Source organism: Phragmites australis, chromosome 6 (genome assembly GCF_958298935.1).
Source record: "Phragmites australis chromosome 6, lpPhrAust1.1, whole genome shotgun sequence".
NCBI classification, from domain to species: Eukaryota; Viridiplantae; Streptophyta; class Magnoliopsida; order Poales; family Poaceae; genus Phragmites; species Phragmites australis.
Window position 1 is genome coordinate 13,850,735 of NC_084926.1, and position 19,412 is coordinate 13,870,146.

The following is a 19,412-nucleotide window of genomic DNA, read 5'->3' on the forward strand; positions in this document are numbered from 1 at the left end:
GCAGCGACTGGATGCAAATATACACCTTTAACCTGGTTCCCAGGGTGAAGCTCGATTTGAGTTTTACTCCGCAACCTAACTCGGTAGATACAGACTTCTGCATCAACTTATGTATGCAGACTCACTTATCAGTGTCACAAAATCATCTTCGTATAAACTATCAATCATAATCTCAACATTTACATCTGCTCATATAATCTCAGACTTGATCCATCAAATAGAAAGACAACTCAACCTATTTAAACATAATATATATATATATATATAACCCACCCAACACTTTTTTATATAAATATGATTCACTAACCCGTACACGAACCAAACACACAAAAATCAACAGACATTATTAAAAAATCAACCTATCGCATCTCTATCGGTCCCTTCCGGCCCCACCGCGACAAGTTTATCACAAATCCACGGCAGATGCGGCCAATCAAAGACCCCGCCAATCCTTCCCAACACTGCCTCTCTTTCCATCCTCGTCGTCGTCCTCCTCGCTCCTCCTGCCTCGGCGCATCGCGGCAGGCAGAGCACAGCGCCCTCCCCTACCCCTCTGCTCCGTTCCCAGATCGCAACTCCATGTAAGCAAAGTTAGTTCTGTTGCCGTGATTTTTCATTTTGCCGTTTCTGATTTTCTTGCTGATTGCATGGATCTTGCCAAAGTGTGAAATTTGTGGTACAAAGTTTAGAACGCGACTATTTTGCAAGATCCGCCGCTGCCCGAGCTAGATTTGTTCTTAACCGCTATTAATCCTATGATCCCATTTCGTAGTTTTCTCCGTTGCTGAATCCTCTCCATTACTTGCTATGCAGAAATATCAGCCTTTCGCATCGGATTGAGCACTGTATCTGCGCAACAAAGATAGTTTGGTTGAGCTAGACAAAAGGAGGGATTATTTTTAGAGTTTAAAAGAGGGTAGTACTTGTGCTGAGATTGTCAGAGAAAGGCAAGAAGCTTTAACAGCGGCAATGCTTTGGTCCATGGACCCGCAGGTGACCGTCCATGGCGACTGGGTGTCGGCCGTGGCGCCGCTGATGAAGCTGCTGTGCCTGACGGTCATCGGCCTGCTCCTCGCCAACCCGAGGGTCCAGATCGTACCCAGGGCCACCTTCAAGCTCCTGAGCAAGCTCGTCTTCGCGCTCTTCCTCCCCTGCCTGATCTTCGTCCACCTCGGCAAGTCGGTCGCCATAGACAGCGTCCTGCACTGGTGGTTCATCCCTGTCAACGTGCTCATCAGCACCGCCATCGGGTGCTTTCTTGGGTACATAGTGGCGCTGATCTGCCGCCCGCCGCCGCACTTGTTCCGGTTCACGGTGATCATGACCGGGTTCGGCAACACCGGGAACCTCCCCATTGCAATCATCGGGTCGGTCTGCCATACTTCGGATCATCCCTTTGGACCTGGATGCGACACCAAGGGTATCGCTTATGTCTCGTTCGCGCAGTGGGTTGCTGTTATTCTTGTCTACACTTTGGTCTACCACATGATGGAGCCACCGATGCAGTTTTATGACATTGTTGGGGAGGGGAATGAGATACAGGAAGAGCCTGAACAGATCAGCAACTTCAGTAGGCCTCTGCTTCATGAAGCGGAATGGCCAGGGATGGTCGATAAAGAAACTGAGCACTCAAAGACGCCATTCATTGCGAGAGTTTTCATGAGCATTTCAGGTTCCTCACAGAATACATTTCCTGATATTGATTTTACTGAAGAGGGAACATCCGGTGCTGGTCCTAGCAGTCCTAAGTCACTTAGATGTTTGGCAGAGCCAAAAGTGGTTAGGAGGATGAGGGTTGTAGCTGAAAAAACTCCAGTTCAGCACGTCCTTCAGCCTCCGACCATTGCCTCTTTACTTGCCATTATCATTGGCATGGTTCCTATCTTCAAAGGTTTCGTCTTTGGGGCTGATGCACCACTCTCATTCTTCACTGATAGTTTGGAAATCCTAGCTGCTGCTGTGGTTCCCTCGGTGATGTTAATTCTAGGAGGCATGCTTGCGGAAGGCCCAAAGGATAATGCCTTGGGTATGAGGACTATCATTGGTATAATTGTGGCAAGGCTACTGGTGCTCCCATGCATTGGCATTGGTGTTGTGACGCTAGCAGACAGGCTGAATCTACTTGTCGAGCAAGACCATATGTACCGCTTTGTGCTTTCACTCCAGTACTCCACGCCAAGCGCTATCCTGCTTGGAGCAATTGCCAGTCTGAGAGGCTATGGCGTTAAGGAAGCATCGGCCCTTCTATTCTGGCAGCATATTTGTGCCGTGTTCTCTCTTTCCATCTACCTGATTGTATATTTCAAGTTGATGTCTTTTATTTGAAAACAATGGCCATCCATCCTAATCAGATATATAACAATCATCTTGGGGCTGTGATGGCTAGTAAAATAAGGTCCTAGAAGAATGGATTTTCAACGACTTTTCCTATGAGTTACATGTGCTTATAATTTGGTGTTTTGTATTCCTGTTACATGTGTTATTTGAGAACAGGTAATACGTTTATTGTGTTCCATTCTAGACGATATATTGATGTGCATTTCTTGGTCATATTGCTCTATTCAATTTATTGCCTGAAAAGTTGTAGAACTATGGTAGTGGAAAATGCATTGTTGATTGAAGATCAATAAATGTAGATGATTGGTGTCCAATCTTCTTGTGGAAGGCTCAAATCATCAGGCGACCTTTCTATTCGACAGTACTAGTGTTTGCTATCTGACAACAGGGGTGTGATGCATACAAGTCGTAATTGATTTTCAGCTTTCGCTCATTCATCTTCCTAGTGAAGTGTCCAGAAAGCAGGCATGTTCTCGATCCTCCCTTTTGAGACGTGGACAAATGGTTTTTCCTTTTTGAATTGTGCATTTAAGTAAAAAAGTTTGAAATTGCCATCCATAAGATCAACTTTCAAACAAGAATTTCTGGACTCTGGTGAGCCATCCCCCCAAACTGTAGATAAATTAACTTTGTTTTTCCCCAAGGAGTAGAGATCCCTGTGGTATGGGAAATTGTACTTTCCGTTGATTAAAGTTACGATGATACATGTTCTGACAGGTTTATTTTTTTGTGCATGAAAGTATCATGGTTCACACAAACATATTGCTCTCCCTCCCCCCCCCCTCCCCCCCCCCCTCTCTCTCTCTCTCTCTCTCTAAGTCGATTGGAACTTACAAGTTGTATAGCTGCGACCTCCATGGCTCCAACCTTATTTCCTGCAGTGGTGCAGGTGTTCTGATTTGTGTAGTATCATACAACGCATGAGTACTTCGGGGAATATGTCTATGCAAATGACAAACAAAGAACTTTTCATTCGGATGTCGAAATATATTTCGGGAAAGTAACCAGAAAAATCAGATTATGTCATCTTTACATTAGATCCCTCAGCTCACATTACACGCGGTACATTTTTTCATGGAAGTTCGCTTCAAGTCCACTGGGCATGGTGAATTTGCTGAGAGAAACTTGCGATCTATGTGTATTGGACCTTGAAAGGATGATGCAGATGAATACTGTGGACATACAGTAATGACTTCTTAAGGTATAATACCTCAGAATTTGTTATTGCTAAGGTCCAAGCGATTGAGTTGTTGAAGGTTTCCTAAGTTGGATGGTATATCACCATCGAGATTGTTGTGACTAAGATCCAGCATCACGAGCTGTTGGAGATTTCCCAAGTTGCCTAGTATGTGACCACTGATCGCATTCTCTGGTAGAACCAGCCCCTCCAAATTAGTAAGATTGCCGATAGAGGATGGAACTGTCCCGATGAAATTATTCTCTTGGAGATTTAGAGATAGTAGATTCTTCAACTTTCCAACCCATTCTTCAATTGTACCACTGCGATTATTGCTACCTAGATGAAGTGCAGTTAAGCCGTGAAGGCTCCCTATGCTTGGGGGAATTCTTCCTGAGATGATGATCTCCCAAATATAGAATTTCAAGGTTGGTTGACATATTGCATATTGAACTTGGTGCGCCTCGCAGTAGCTGATTATCATGCGGTGAGAGAACCTGTGGAAGAGTACAGTTTTCCAATGCATATAAGAATTCCCAACTTTCTTCGTCCCTCGTTTCGATCATGTTCCTCTCAAGGTTAAGATAACCTAAATTTGATAGCTTACCAAAAGAACTAGGAACTTGGCCAGTTAAATTGTTAGATACTAAATTTATCAGTTCTAGCTCTGAAGCAAGATTCGTATCATCTGACTTTGCCTGCCATGAAATTAGCCCTCCTGAACCATTAGATTCAGAACATACGTACCAGATTGTCTGCTACAGTAGCTCTATAAGTAGTAGAATCGCTACAGTATTTTACTACAATAAATCGCTCTAGTAAATAATGGCAGGATACTGTTCACTTAGACTCAGATTACTGTACATTTCGGTGACTTTGTTTCACAACGTCAGAGGATACAACCGATGAAACCCGGAAAAGATGCCATTTCTTATTCCTCGGCTAAACTAGATTGAATGATCTTACATGGTCTCACTTTTTTCGGGTAGGAATCTTTCTCCTCCCACGTCTTATTCTAGTTCAACCGGAAGAACTCCACTATAACATAGTCTTCGTAAGTGTTAGGAATAGCAATTTATGTTCAATAATAACATATGAAGGTAATATATAAAGTAAATGAAGAGTACAAGATAAAAACTCTAGGAACCTAACCTCTATATAATGGATAATGACTCTATTACTAACACCGCCTCAAATACAAGACGTATGCAATAGCACTGCATTTAGAAGAGATGACACTACGTAATAAACTTAGACTGATACATTAAAAAAATGTCTTTTTAAAACCGTCGTAGAGTCTTGTAATAATGTAAAATCAAGCCGAAAAAATGCTAAACGAATCACATGAGTAGAGTCGTGATGACAATAAAAGAATGCCACCATTGATCAAGAATCACAACAAAGCGACTATAAGTAGCAAAACAACAAAAGAAGTTGTCACTAAGGTTACGGAAAAACCAATATGAGAGTTGGATCCTGTAGAGGGAGAGGCGAATCTGGCTTAAGGAGAGTTGGATTCGACAAAAAAAATCGAGTCGACGACGGTAGAGAAGGGTAAAAGCGACCATAGGAGGCCGGCACGAGCGGCCAAGGAGGGGTGCAGGGGACGACAAGAGCAAGCTCGTGTGGTGCTTACAGGCGGACAGGCGGTCAAGTGCTCAAATCGAGGCAGGATAGGGAAGAGCCGGCATGGAGGGAAGAGAAGCCGATGGGAGAAAATAGATCTAGATTTTTAGATGAGTTGCAGCGCCCCGAGTTAAACCTAGCTCTGATAGTATGTTAGGGATAACAATTTGTATTTAATAGTAGCCTTGAAGGCAATATATAGAGTATATGAGAAATATAAAATGATGACTTTAATAATCTAACCTATACATAATGGTTAAGACCTCTATATTCCTAACCATAAGATGGTGTTCTAATGATTGAGCAAAATTGGAATAAACCGTCCGTCATGTACGACTAGTGTTTGTCCGTTTGTGAATAGAGATGGTAGATCTCTACTCTGACAGGAGTCTAAATAAACTCTTCTGATCGGACAGGAGTCAAACAAGCCCTCTTTCTATCGCTACGCCCGTTCTCTGCCCTCTATTTCCTTTGGTTATATATGATCTATAAAGATCAATTTCTTTTTGGAAACCCAAAGCTCACTTGTACCATGTAACAAGAGGTGAAATGTTTGAGGTGTCTAAATATTTGCACATTGGTACCTTTTGATGCTACCGCAGGAGCCCCGTGCATATTTGGAGTCATGACCTGTGATGATATGGACCAGGTAATTTGCGATTGACTGTTCTAAATTATTTTACCAAATGCAGCTTTAACTCAACACTACTTGCTTTAATTGAAAGTCAATCTTTCCTTTTTCATTTAGTTCTTGTTCAAGTTACCTGCTTCCTGCTACTATCCCTCCATAGGTTCTCTGAATTTTGCTTGCAGTTCAGACTTCCTGCGCAAAATTTTGTAATTCAATCGACACAAGCATCACCAGTGAGAAACAATGCATAATCAATCCTTGCAGACTTTGAATCGCGCTGGTGGCAAGGCTGGAAACAAGGCCGCAGAAGCGGCTTTAACTGGCGTAAGCTTCTTCTTTTTTTTTGTCTTAGTGGCACGAAATACAAATCAATCCTTCTATTGATGGACTCTTATTTCTTGTAGATTGAGATGGCCCGCTGTTTAGGCATCCTTTACTCGGAAAATAGGTTGATGTTCATTTCTTCAAAATGAGCACCGAGAGGGAGGACATCCCCTTAGGATTTCATTAAGAGGATGTCGAGCCTTGAACCCAAATCAGCTCAGTGAAACCGTGTTCGATTGACCGTTAGCGTCGTGAGAGACTTGACATCCTCTTAATGAAATCCCATAGGGACGTTCTCCTCCTCGGTGCTCATTTTGAAGAAATGAATATCAACATATTTTCGAAGTGGCATTCTTTCAAGTATATGGTAGCTGAGCTATTTTTATAAGATTCCTATTTTGTTGCCTTGCGATGAGCGATTAGAAAATACTAGAAAGATGGCGCGGCGCTACCACGCGTGATAGCCCCTGTGGCTGAGGGTATTGGACTCGATAACTTTGAAGTCTTGAAGCTTGTTGGCCAAGGTACTTCAGAAATATATACAATGAAAGTTTACCTGTGCAGAAGAGTAAATTTTTGTTAAATAGAAGGTATCATATGCGTTTGTATTTGTAATTTTGTTATAAGCAAAAAATATATGTACTTACCAACTCCTTGTGGAAATCTCCAGTGAGAACCTTGAAGGACTTAGTTTGGGGCTTGGCATTTTAAGTTATAGGTGCAGCATCTGAAATTTATATCCGGCGAAGACAGTGTTATTTAACATCAAGATTTCAGTGTATTCGATAATCGTTATCTACAAAGTAATTATGATAACGTAATTGGACTGGTACACTATCACAACAATATTAATTTCTGTAAAGAAAGTATAAGGATGGAAAGTCAATAGCAGTTTATCTTTTTCCTTTCAAAACTTACAGAGTTCCATACTTCACATATTTGGCATCAAATCTTGGTTTGTTATAATGTAGATACAAGGAGGGGGAAAACACTAAAGCATGGCTCATGCTAGTTGAACAATCCAACACAGATTTTTGGCTTCTTTACCTCAAGTAAAAGTCAAAATATTTTGCAACTTGAGATGCAAGAACAAAGAAATACTACATAATATTACTTTAGGGCTGCTATTCTGCAGTGTTTAACATAAGGTGTAAGAATGGAGAAATACAATATAAGGTGTAATATCTACTGTTTGAAATTATATCCAATTAATTTTACATTCAGTTCCACTTGTTACCTTCAGAGATCCATAACAGAGAAATACAAAATAAGATATTATATCTACTATTTGAAATGATATTTGGACTATGTACAAAACACATTGTAAAGTATTTTGAATTTACCAATGCTGCCAACCATGCGCTCCTTGGTAAGCAGGTTGAAAATGGTGCTCACCGAGAGGCACAGGAGGCAGGAGAGGAACTTGACTACGTCATTGCCAGCCTCAACAAAACAGACTTTCTGAGCCTTGGTATCAATCAAGAGCTTGATCGATAATTCATTAGTAGCCATGTATCCCCTCTTTATCAAAAAACTTTTAATTTCTTGGGGGCTGATTGGTTCCTGCTACTGACACCAGCAAAAGAAAGTTATATAGGCTTTCACAATGAACTACTGTTAGAGTTCAAATGTGCAAAAGAGCAACAGTTGGCTGAAAAGTGGAAAATGTGTGTTTCAGTTTTGCAACAGAACAATTGATTTTCCCAGAGATGTTAAGCAGATGGAGAAAAAAATTTGCTGCTTCTAACTGAAAGGGGTCTCCAGATGAACAATAAACTTGTAAAAACCAAGAGAAAATGATTGTATAAACAAACACAACTTCAGCTACGAGCAGCATGTTAACCTTTCTCAGAGAGCAATACTGCTTCAGTCTGAGTAATCTGCCTCTCTGAATGTTGCATTTGAAAAGGCATAAAAGCTGAATAAAAACATGATAGTAAAACTGTTCCTCTGTGCCACCTATTTTAATCAAGTCTGTGTTAAACGAATTTTAATCCTTTTTTTTGCCAACTATTTTCACCTCCTTGAAATCTAAATGTTTTCGCACTAAACAAACTCTTCTCATTACACATATTCGGAATAATTATGGATTGTACATATGCTAGGGTAAAATGTATAATTCAATCTTATTAGAAATTATGCAGAGTAAAGTCGTCACTTGCAAGGGGGAAAAAATCGGGTCATGAGAGCAAATCTGCCTTGGATATATCAAACATGTTGTACCACCAAATTTTTAGTCCACTGAAAATAGATCGAGATCACAGCTACATTTCAAGAACATAAACATCCGAAATATCCATACCAGAGACACCTTCAGGGCAGAGGAGATTCTGTACTGTGACCAGCTTCTACTATAGTATGTCACAAATCTTAAATTGTCTTCGTCGTTCAACTCCCAACCAAAGATTTCGATGTTCTCCTTAAGCCTCTCCCTTTTTAAGCTTTACACCACCATGCTTGTGCCTTGCTCATAGATCCACCTCAGTGAAATCACATAATTCAGAATGCCAGTACTGATTTCAGAATTCTATCATTTTTTGTTTGATCATATATTATATTGTTTGCTCCCTGAAATTCAAGGATCACATTGTCACTGATTCACTTCCTAACCTTCACCTATAGTCAAACATTTGGAACACATTTGCAATTGTAAAACCCATTCTACCTTTTCGGCACTTCTTCATCGTCCAAAACAACACGTCAAAAAAATTGTAAAGCCCACTGCACTTCTGCTCAGTCTTCGAGCCCATTTGAAACACCGGAACTTTTTCCGGGTCCCGTGAGAATTGAACTATATTTGTGAAATTGCTGTGTTCCAAACAAGCGTTAACACCCATACGGTTTATAACACCTGATACTTCCCATTTTGCTTACCCATGCATCAAGCTTAAGTTCCGGTAAGTCAATGATAAGTAAAATGAAGCTTAAATTGATATTATCAGTAATCATGCTACATGCCACAAATTCGACAGAACTGCAATAACTCAATATTGAGAAAATGGACATATCATTACTAATACTGCCAATTCTTTAAACTAACATACAATAACCAAGCTTTTTCATAGGCATGACTCATGAGTACCCAGTGTTTCATTTTCTTGATACAAGCAAGCTGCTTTCCATCCATAATGCCATAAAAATAACTGATTCAATCTTACAAGTTTTGTTTCCAACCCAAGAAGTTGCAGGTTAGACTAAAGCATTTGATCACAGCATGTGTGCAGTTTAAATATGAAATACAGTGCACAAAGAACTTGCAAATAGCCTGCCTTCCATAAATTAATCACAGCATTTAGCAATGCAGATGCTGAGTTCGATTAGTTCCAGGAGTTGACAGGCGACACAGTCCCTGTTTGAGCATCTACTGCACGGCGCAACTCTTCAAAGAAGTTCATCTACAATTCCAATAATCCCCAGAAAGCAATTAGGATATAGCAAAACAAGATGTAGGAAGAAATCATGAGAATAATTTTACTTCAATTCACACCTGATGAGGAAGCTTCAGGTGACCCCATGATGACCCAGTAGATCCAGAACACATTACTGGTTTCTCTGGACAAACATCAAGATAACATAGTTAACATCATTAACTGGTGTCCTTTTTTGTAACGTTGCTTCACATTGGAACCACTGACATGGATATCTATTCGAGGCGTGAGGTTGATACATGCTATGGAAAATTCCAGCTCATCAAGAACACACTTTTCCAGGTTGCATGCACATAGTAATCATATTCTCAACTTTGTTTATCATATATAGTGCTGTCACGTCTCTAATTCTCTCCCGATATGAACTTCTCAGTTCTAAGAGTAACTGCAGAGTATATACACATACACTTCTACTCAATATGAACTACTCAAGAGGTGCTGCTAGAATATGCTGAGGCTGTGGCACAAGAAAATAAAGAAAATAAATTATAGCGATGCATGACTACGATATACTGTACTAATATACGAAACAATGTTAATTGTCAAATTGCAAGAAAAACACTTAAACAGTCAAATATGTAGTAAGATCCTCAATTTTCGAACTGTCCATAGTAGTTCTTGAACATTAATGACTCAAATTATTTGCTTTAACAGCTACCACGGAGAACTGTAAAAATTAGAACGATATGAGGACTCACCAGAGGAATCAATTGATTGATCATTGTACAAGTTCATTGCAGCAGCCCAACCTACAGAGTCAGAGTGAAGGCTTACTATCACGAGAAAGATGGTAGGGTAAAAGTTACTACAGAATTAACACACCATCTGTAGAAATACAATAATAGCGCGTATGTATCATATGCCTAAGACCATCTGTAGTTAATTTTTTCCTAACGGCTAATGATCTTTAGGTGTTATATAGCTGCAAAGGGAACAGTTGACACTTGACAGTCTAATTATTGAAAGAACAATAATGGGTTACAGGATTAGCACCCAATATAGATATTCTTACATGTAGAACACACAACTAGAATAACCCATTATAAAATTCATTATAATTTTCCTCGTTCCCCCCACATCATCCCTATGGCGACTCGGGGGCCTTCCAGCTTCGCCGCCTAGAACCCCCCACCCATTGGCCCTGTGTGGCCGCCGCCGCCGCCGCCACCGGCCGGCGGAGGTGGCGACGGCTGGTGGCTGCGCCAAGCAGCATTTCGCCCCCTCTTTTCCTTCTTCCCTTCTCTGTTTTTTTGCCTGCTCTACCGGTCTCCGTTCCCGCCGTCTGGGGGGCCGGTGACGCCGTCCGGCCATGGATCTGCTATGGGCCTAGCCAGATCCGATGGCCAACCCTCCGTGCGTGATGGTGCTGGCAGTGTTTTGGCTCTAGTGGTGCTGGCCGACTTGATATGGTGTTGCGGCTGGTTCCCGTGGTGGTGGTGGGGCTGGCCAGCTGGTTTCCCTCCAGCGTGGTGGTGCTAGCTGGCGTCACCCTCGGGCGCATGTTGGGCTTGCTAGCCCTGCTGCCTTACGGCCTGGTCCCCCTTGGGAACCGGTTCTTCATCGTCGATGGCTGTGGCTCCCGGGCTGCTCCGGTTGGATCTGCTACCTTGCCGCCTGGATCTGGGTGCTATCCTGCCGGATCTCATCTCAGCGGTCTGGTTTGGCGGCTCCTAAGCGGTTGGTGTTGGGCTTGCCCGACTGCCCCCTGCAGGGTGTCGGCATCGTCATGGCCGCCCGTCATCGCTGTGGGACGGTCTTGGGCTTCAGCTCAATGGTCTTGGCGGGTTCGATAGAGTCAGCAGGGTGTCGACGTCGGAGCCGTGCGCTACTGCGGTCGTATGGCTCTCTGTCGTGGGCTACCATGGTGTGGCGACGTGTTCGTGGTATGCTGCCTTGGCTGAGGCCACCTGCGTGGCGCAAGCTTGTTGCCTTCGGCAAAGATCGCCAGCGTGGTGTCTTCGGCGTGGCCGCCCCTCCTTCCACTGCTCCGGCTAGCGTCTGTGGGGGGGGGGGGTACCGTGCGGGTTCTGGCTCCTGGCGCATGCGTTTGCTCCTCCGCTTCTGCAGGTTGGGCCCGTGGGGAGCTTCATGACGCTGGGTTGGCCGTGGGGCGGTGCGGCTGCGAGGTGGCGGCGCTGCGACTGGTGGCGGCGGCACTATGCCGGTCCCAGCTATTGGCGTTTGCGTTGCTCCTCCCCTTGCCCGACCTCCTCTTCTGCAGGTTGGGCCCGTGGGGAGCTTCGTGGCGCTGGGATTGCCGTGGGTTGGTCTTGACCCTTGCGCTGGCTGGCCATGCATGAGGGGCGGGAAGTGGGAGCCACTGGCGAAAGCCTTGACTGTTTTTTTTTTAGCCGGGATCGATGACGGTGATGCCCTTGGGCACCATTCTCCTCCTTGGAGGCGTTGTCAAGGCGTCTCCCCACTCCCCTCCCTTGGAGCTTCCGGGAGAAATCCTTGTTCGGGCAACCGGACGGGCGATGGTGACGACTTGACGTCGTGTCCCCCTTGGAGACGTCGCTCTGGAGGTCCAATTTCTCGCGCCATGGTGATTGTCGGGTTTGGTTTGATCCGCAGGCTTATTCTGTAGCTTTACCCTTACGTCCTCGTTTCTCGGCGACTCTCCATTCTGGATTAGCGCTTCGCGACAGCGATTTCTTCCAATGTGTGCTCCTCTAAAGCGACGCGCTGCCGACTTGTGATGTCAGAGAGGTGCGGCGTGGGAGCAGGGCTCCGCCGACCGAGTCGTGTTGTGGCGGCGTGGGAGCAAGGCTCCGCCGACCGAGTTGTGGAAGAGATAGTCGTTGGGTTGGTTAGCGCGCGAGTTGAGTTGGGTTGGAGTCGTCTGTTGTCGGGTTTGCGCTTTTCATGTGGGCGTCGTTCTGTTTCGATGTCGTATTGTCGTCTCAGGGTTGTCTGCCGGTTCCGTTAAACCGTGCAGTTGTGAGGTTTTCGGGCCCGATTTCCCTTATAAACTGGGTTAATTCTCTTCTTCTTTAAGAAAATCAGCAATGTTCTTGTCGTCCTTTCAAAAAATAATGTGAAAGGTTACAGGTATTCCGTGAAGCCATTCTGGGTAGGAAGATCTCGTAGGTTCTCACAGAAGCAAAGGAAAGACAATAGGTTTCATAAACTTTCTTAGTATGCTCCCTGAAATATAATGTACTGCACAGTAGCACACAATAACTCAGAACTCAGAAGATAAGAGCTTCTATCACAGAAATTCGCAATTGGTTAAAAGCAAGAGTAAGAATGTGCAGTCTCACAGAGAAACATACGGTCACTGAGAAGCCGTGAAGCCTCACTGTCAGAACATCCCTCCAAGGGTATTAATCTTGTTTGATTGTAATCATTCTGAACATTGCTGAAGAATGTTTCATGATGAACAATTGGAGGAAGATTCTTTAATGAAGAAACATGGCTCTTCTCTCCATCATTGCTGAACGAATAATTAGCCTTATCGGCCCTATCTGTTTGGTGAAATAACAATTTGAAGTGTCACAAGTGTGAGCTGAACATCACTGCCTAACAGCTTAACAAATAGTATCATATGAAACACATGCCATCAAAAAAATATTGGAAATGGAAAAGTCAAAGTGCAAACATCTCTATGTTACAGGTTTCTGAAAATCTTACTGGTGATGGAAGTCCAAGTAAAACAGAAGAAAATTCGAAAATAGAGATAATTATTTCTAATTTGCTGCAGGTGACTTACAACTCTGCATATGTTGTACCAACATAGCCGGTCCTAAGCCCGGGTTAAGGAGGAGGGTTGTGATAGACTTGACGAACCAACGCAAAAAAACCTAGCCATTCTTATGAAGATGAAACCCAAAAGAAATCTGTTGGGATGTAAAGCTCTTAGCGGCGCGCCTTATCTGAACCTGGGTGTAATGTTAAATGGGCAATTCTAGGAAGACCTCAATGACATAGTTAGTATTATGTCTATTAGCGAGAAGCTCTTCATAGTAGGAGACCTTAATGACCATGTAGGTACATCTAATGTAGGGTTTGAGGGGGTGCATGAGGGCTTTGAGTTTAGCAGTAGGAACCAAGAAGGGGAGGATGTCTTGAACTTTGCTATGGCCTACGACCTGATAATAGCTAACACCTTCTTTAGAAAGAGACAATCCCATTTAATGGTCTTCAGTAGTGGCCACCATTCTAGCCAGATTTATTTTGTCCTTGCAAGAAGAGGATAGACATGCTTGCTTAGACGGTAAGGTGATACTTGAAGAGTGTGTTGTCCCTCAATATAAGCTTGTAGTGGCTGACTTTCGTTTCAGCATACGTGTTCGACGGGACAAGGACGCCAAAATCGCAAGAACGGAGTGGTGAAAGCTCAAAGGAGAGGCGGCACAAAATTTTAAGGAGAGGGTTATCAACGAGGGCCCTTGAAAGGAAGGAGAGAATGCAAACGACATGTGGATGAAGATGTCAACTTGCATTAGGAAGGTGACTTCATAGGTGTTTGAGGTGACCAAAGGAAACAAGTGCGAAGCTAAAGACACTTGGTGGTGGAACGAGAATGTTCAGAAGACTATCAAGGAGAAGAAAGATTGTTTCAGATGCTTACACCTTGACAGGAGTGCGAACAGTATAGAGAAGTACAAGGTGACAAAGAAGCCCGCAAAGCGAGCTGTAAGCGAAGCAAGAGGTCGGGCTTATGAGGACCTTTATCAACGGTTGGGCACAAAAGGAGGAGAAAAGTCCTTATTTATTTATTTTGGTGATGGATGAGGTCACAAGGGACATTCAGGGAGATATCCCTTGGTGTATGCTCGTTGCTGATAATGTGATGCTAGTTGACGAGAGTAGGATAGGGGTTAATAGAAAATTAGAGTTTTGGAGATATACTTTGGAATCGAAAGGTTTTAAAACTTAGTAGGACCAAAACCGAGTATATGAAGTGCGATTTCGGTGCTACTAGGCATGAGGGAGAAGATGTTAGTCTCGGTGGAGAGTTGGTTCCAAAGAAAGATATCTTTCGATATTTGGGATCGATGCTACAGAGGGATAGTGATATTGATGAAGATGTTAGCCATAGAATCAAAACTAGATGAATAAAATGGCGACAAGCTTCTGACATCCTTTGTGATAAAAGGGTGCCACAAAAACTGAAAGGCAAGTTCTATAGAACGGTGATTCAACTCGTGATGTTGTATGGCATCGAATGTTGGCTAACTAAAAAGCGACATGTCCAACAGTTAAGTATAGCAAAGATGCGTATGTTGCGATGGATTTCTAGCCATACAAGAAATGATTGGATCCGAAATAATAATATACGTGATACGATAGGGGTAGCGCCAATTGAAGAAAAGCTTGTCCCACATCGGTTGAGATGGTTTGAACATATCCAACGAAGGCATCTAGAGTCACATGTGCATAGAAAGATACTGAGACGCACTGATAATATAAAGAGAGACAGGGGTCGACCAAACCTAACATTGGAGGAGTCTATAAAGAGAGATTTGAAAGAATAGAATACCCCTAAAGAACTATCCACGAGTAGAAACACGTGAAAGTTAGCAATCCACATGTCAGAACCATAACTTATGCATCAATTTTCTTGTACCGTTATTACTTTTATTTTTTACTATTACTAGTACATATATTATCATTATTGTTTTCTCATCATCTTTTTAGTTGGATCTTTTGGATATTATCTCTAGCCTACCCCAACTTGCTTGGGACAAAGCTGTTGTTGCTGCTGCAGAGTGACTTACATTATACTTTCTTACTGTTGTAAAGAAATGTGTTGGTCTCTTTTCTATTTTGGTGTAGGTGGGTTCACACAAGAATGTTAGTAGTTTGTTAAAGGCTCTCCTTGTTATTACCAATTGGAAGTTAGAAAGTGTAGGGCACGTAATGGTCTGTCCATTTGCAGCTGAGCAACCACAGTTTTGGAATATGTAGAGACTAGAGACATAAAAAATATTCCCGGACTAACTTAGAAGCATAGTAATTGATACCAGAACGCCCGAACTGGATCAGATCATTCTGACTCAATTGGTGAACAGTGGGACCTTATGCAGCAATGAACCCGAAAAGTTACAAAGGGAAACATTGAAGGCGCCCAAAATCATGACGAAACCTACTAATTGCATGTAAACAAGATGTACCATAAAACCTAGCAAATGGATCAGACCATATTGACTAAATTGGTGAGACCTTGTGTAGCATATGAACCTAACAAACAACAAAAAGGGAAACATAGCATGCGCGTAAAAACCATCATGAAATCTAACTAATTGCATTGAAATGTGATGTACCTCCAGACTTGCGCCGATTGTTTGCACGATTCCTGAAGCATGTTGGGAGGGGAAAACAGCCATAAGCAAGCGGATAATAAGCACATCCATGTAGCAAAGTAGAAAGCTAACTAAAATGCCAATCTAAACAGCAGAATAAGGGATTTCAAGTATTTATCTCAGTATCAGCTCAGATATCCTATGAAAAACACTCAGAGGCTATATCGATTGATTAAATCAACAGTGACCAGTAGAATGCACAAGATTATGTTGTTATTCCACACTTGAGTCATTCCTCGCTGCCTAACTGCAGAAATCAGACCGAGACAATAAATGCATAAAATGCAAATTAAATGAAGCCGTTAAGGTTGTGTAAAGATTAAAAAATGATTTTGGGGAGAAAAGTCAACCCCAAGCTTGCTCCTTTTCTCATACGCTCCATTGAATAAGCTAGATCAGCATGCTGCATGCCATAAGATAACCGGGAGATTCGAAAATAGCAGCTTGCTAGTGACAAAGGTAGCCCCCTTCATGCTAGAGTACAACCCCTTTGAGCTAACAGAGAGACAGCGTCCAAAGTGGAAACAACAAAAAGGTAAAAAGATTTTCAATTTATGGAATTTATGTGACAACAATTATTTTACAGGGCACACGTTTTCAGATGCTACCTCAGATCAAGCACATAAAAGCAGCTCAAAAAAGCCCAATGAACCGCCCAAATCTAATCGAACCGACGAAACACCCCCAAGCTTCAGCTACTCCAAACCCAATCACCCCCACAAACGTCCAAACGCTTAATAGCCCAAAAAATGCCAATAACTGCGCAAATCCAAGGGGAAGCATCTCCTCACCACAAGCATCCCAAGCTACCAAGAAATGCCCCCGCAAATCAGCTCAGCTTGCGTCTTGCAGAAGAAAACTCAAGAACACACGGTCCATCTCGCGACCGGGACGCGATTCTCGCCAAGCGCATCCAGGAGAGGCGCTAGTCTCGTTACTCGGAACCCCCCCTGCAGAAAAGAAGGCGAATGCTAAGGAGAAGCCGGCGAGTTCACCTGTGCACGGGAGGGGTGTATCTCTTGATGCCGTCCAGGTTGCTGTCCGCCATATCAGCTTGGCTCAGCGAGACCGTGAAGGTCGCAGGGCAAGAGGAGGAAGGGTGGGTTGGTGGCTGGGCTCCTTCCTCCTTGCCCTGCCCCTCTCCTGCTGCCCTGACGAGGAGATGCAAGAGAGGAAAGCGCAGGAGGATGACCAAGGGGTGGAAATGGGGGGCTGCTACGTGGGCCCGGGGTGTTCGGTGTGAAAATGGAGTGCTCTGTGCTGTGCCCCAATGTCTCTATCCTGGAAACCGCTGTGACCGACAAATGGGCCCAAAGAGCTGCCGTCGTCGTCGTGGAGCCTGCGAGTAGGGACGAAAATGAACGGGAATGGTCGGAAAAATTCTCTAATCATTTTTATTTTCACATTTTCGTTTAAAAACGGAGTCGAAAACGAAAAAATCAGAAACAAGTACGAACTTGGAAATATCGGAATATCAAAAATGAACCAATCCGAACATAAATATGCGGGTATCAGTCAGGAACCGATAATTTAAAATGAGAACACCGATCCGTAGAACAATGATTTCAAGCATCGGTATGACACATAATTAATTCACACCAATAAAAATAATTTATATCATACACAGATGGACCACGTAATGACATAAGTATTAACTAAAAAACAACTACCATGTCGTAACTCGAGTATTCGACATAACATACAATCACACAAAGACTAGGATTGGAAGTGGTGCAAGAGCTTGAACAACATCAGTAGATCAGCAGCCGACTGAGACTGGACCACTGGGATCTGGTTGAACTTTGAGATAGGGGTTATGTTTGGACTGGCCAGCCGGGCTTGGCATATGGGCTACATTGTGATTTGTGAAGTTTGATCTCAATTAGAAAAACGGGAAATTCTAATTAAAAACGGGAAATCCGAAAACGGTCGGAAAAAACCTCATAACCATTTTCATTTTCATATTTTCTCTCGAAAACGAATGAGAAAATATAGAAAACGAATCAGAACGGAACGGAATTTATCCCGTCCGTTTTCATCCCTATCTGCGAGTTTTAACCGTGGTTTGAAACAAAGTTCACACATACAAGCGTGCAATATTGCACCGCAAATGGTTCAATCAAATATCTCTTTTCCCTTTATAAAATAGTTTCCCATGAGAAGAACTTTTATTTACTCGACAGGAGCTTTAAATATGGTTTATTAACACTGTTTACAATAGATATAGCAAATGCATACGAATAATTTATATTGTATTCAACCTTGTCCATCGGTTTATGTCCAATGAGCCGTTTGGCAACATGTGTTGTAGGCTTCCATTGATAACCTCATCAGTTTTGCTATTCATTTTGGAAAATTAATCAAGTTTCTCACGGTTTGATTTTGTGCCACAATCCATATTCCAACTTGCCTCTAACTTCTATCTCCAGTGAAGACCAAACAAGTTAGGATCTAGATTCATCGAAATCTTTAATAGTAAAAAAAAGAAAAGAGTAGATAAATGGTCGTTAGACATGTGTAAGGATGACAAATGTGATGAGTTAAGAGATAAGATAGATGATTGACATCATTTGAACCAGAGCCAAGACGAAGGAAGGTGTAGGAGAAGGGCAAGACACTTGCACCGCTCTGAATCTCGAGAAATGTGTTGTTAGGTTGGATTTTTTTGAGGGTGAGGGTGTTGGTGGGGAAAGGATGGGTGGTCCTTGCTTGATAGGAGGAACTAGTTTGATTGGCGTGCGTACGTCACGTTTATTTTTATTTTACTGTATAAAGCACGACAAAGAAGACTAAAAAATTAAGTTCCCAAATTTTGTACATTTCAATATTTATTTATAAAATTATTAATGTTAAACACATTAAATTAATTATAGAGAAAATAATAGTACTTTTATGCATGCACATAGTTTTAACATGTAGGTGAAAGTAATACTAACCTAAAAAAATTTGTTTCATATTTTTTTGAGTTTTAGATATTTTTCTTTGCATTTTAGATTTTTTCAGCTGATTTATTAATGTAACTAATATTCATTTCAATATTTTTCTAGAATTTTTTGGAAAAGAAAATTACATATGTATGTATATAAGTATATATATACATGTATATATATGTATACATATATACCTATACGTATATATACGTGTATGTATGTATATGTACTTGAACTCACTGCTACAGTAGCAGGGTGTCTGAGAGAGCGTCGTTTCCTTCACCGTTAGGATATAGATATTGATATGTTGTTTGTCTATTTACTAGTGATATAACTATTGATTTTTCATCTTACAATCAAAATATAATATTATTTTAATATTGTGCATCTGTACAACTTACAAATTGAAGCCAAATCAAGATGCAATTAGCTTCGTGTAATCAATTCTTGTACCGGCAAAGTCAAGAAACCCAGTAAAATTGTCCTATTGCATGCAGTATATCAGATCTGAACCACTTCGGCTGCCCCAATCCTGCTCTCAAATTGCACCTGGAAGAAGTTATTAGACAAAACCATATGGAGTTTTATGCGATTTATAACGCGTTTCCATGGCTCTTTGGTCTGCACGGAAATACTTCAAAAAAAATCACG

General features: G+C 42.3%; 2 protein-coding genes and 1 long non-coding RNA gene across 4 annotated transcripts; 1 reads left to right on the forward strand and 2 right to left on the reverse strand.

The window, feature by feature from the left end:
• The first annotated feature begins 422 nt into the window (after positions 1 to 422).
• LOC133921796 (protein PIN-LIKES 2-like) lies at positions 423 to 2,550 on the forward strand. 2 transcript variants are annotated; one of them, XM_062366824.1, is made up of 2 exons: positions 423 to 581; positions 814 to 2,550. In XM_062366824.1, the coding sequence occupies exon 2, from the start codon at positions 970 to 972 to the stop codon at positions 2,323 to 2,325; it is 1,356 nt and encodes a 451-aa protein (XP_062222808.1). In that variant the 5' UTR covers positions 423 to 581; positions 814 to 969; the 3' UTR covers positions 2,326 to 2,550. The 2 variants fall into 2 exon arrangements, with proteins under 2 accessions (XP_062222808.1, XP_062222809.1); XM_062366825.1 differs by having other exon boundaries at positions 424 to 590.
• A 3,933-nt stretch (positions 2,551 to 6,483) lies between these two features.
• Positions 6,484 to 8,282, reverse strand: LOC133921798 (uncharacterized). Its single transcript, XR_009910321.1, has 3 exons — positions 7,439 to 8,282; positions 6,743 to 6,822; positions 6,484 to 6,651 (listed from the first exon to the last, which is right to left on the reverse strand). It is a non-coding gene; the product is annotated as an uncharacterized LOC133921798 (long non-coding RNA).
• Positions 8,283 to 9,085: 803 nt separating this feature from the next.
• LOC133921797 (uncharacterized) lies at positions 9,086 to 17,067 on the reverse strand. The gene is made up of 6 exons (XM_062366826.1): positions 16,827 to 17,067; positions 15,793 to 15,824; positions 12,799 to 12,990; positions 10,222 to 10,272; positions 9,583 to 9,647; positions 9,086 to 9,490 (listed from the first exon to the last, which is right to left on the reverse strand). The coding sequence occupies exons 1-6, from the start codon at positions 16,877 to 16,879 to the stop codon at positions 9,413 to 9,415; spliced, it is 471 nt and encodes a 156-aa protein (XP_062222810.1). The 5' UTR covers positions 16,880 to 17,067; the 3' UTR covers positions 9,086 to 9,412.
• Positions 17,068 to 19,412: the final 2,345 nt, after the last annotated feature.

Excerpts from the sequence above, each read along its gene's own strand:
- LOC133921796 (XM_062366824.1), top strand. The coding sequence starts at position 970 with ATGCTTTGGTCCATGGACCCGCAGGTGACCGTCCATGGCGACTGGGTG.
- LOC133921797 (XM_062366826.1), bottom strand. The coding sequence starts at position 16,879 with ATGGCGGACAGCAACCTGGACGGCATCAAGAGATACACCCCTCCCGTG. Across the intron at positions 10,273-12,798 it reads TTCACGGCTTCTCAGTGACC|GTTGGGCTGCTGCAATGAAC; the intron begins GTATGTTTCTCT and ends CTGACTCTGTAG. Across the intron at positions 9,648-10,221 it reads TCAATCAATTGATTCCTCTG|AGAAACCAGTAATGTGTTCT; the intron begins GTGAGTCCTCAT and ends ATGTTTGTCCAG.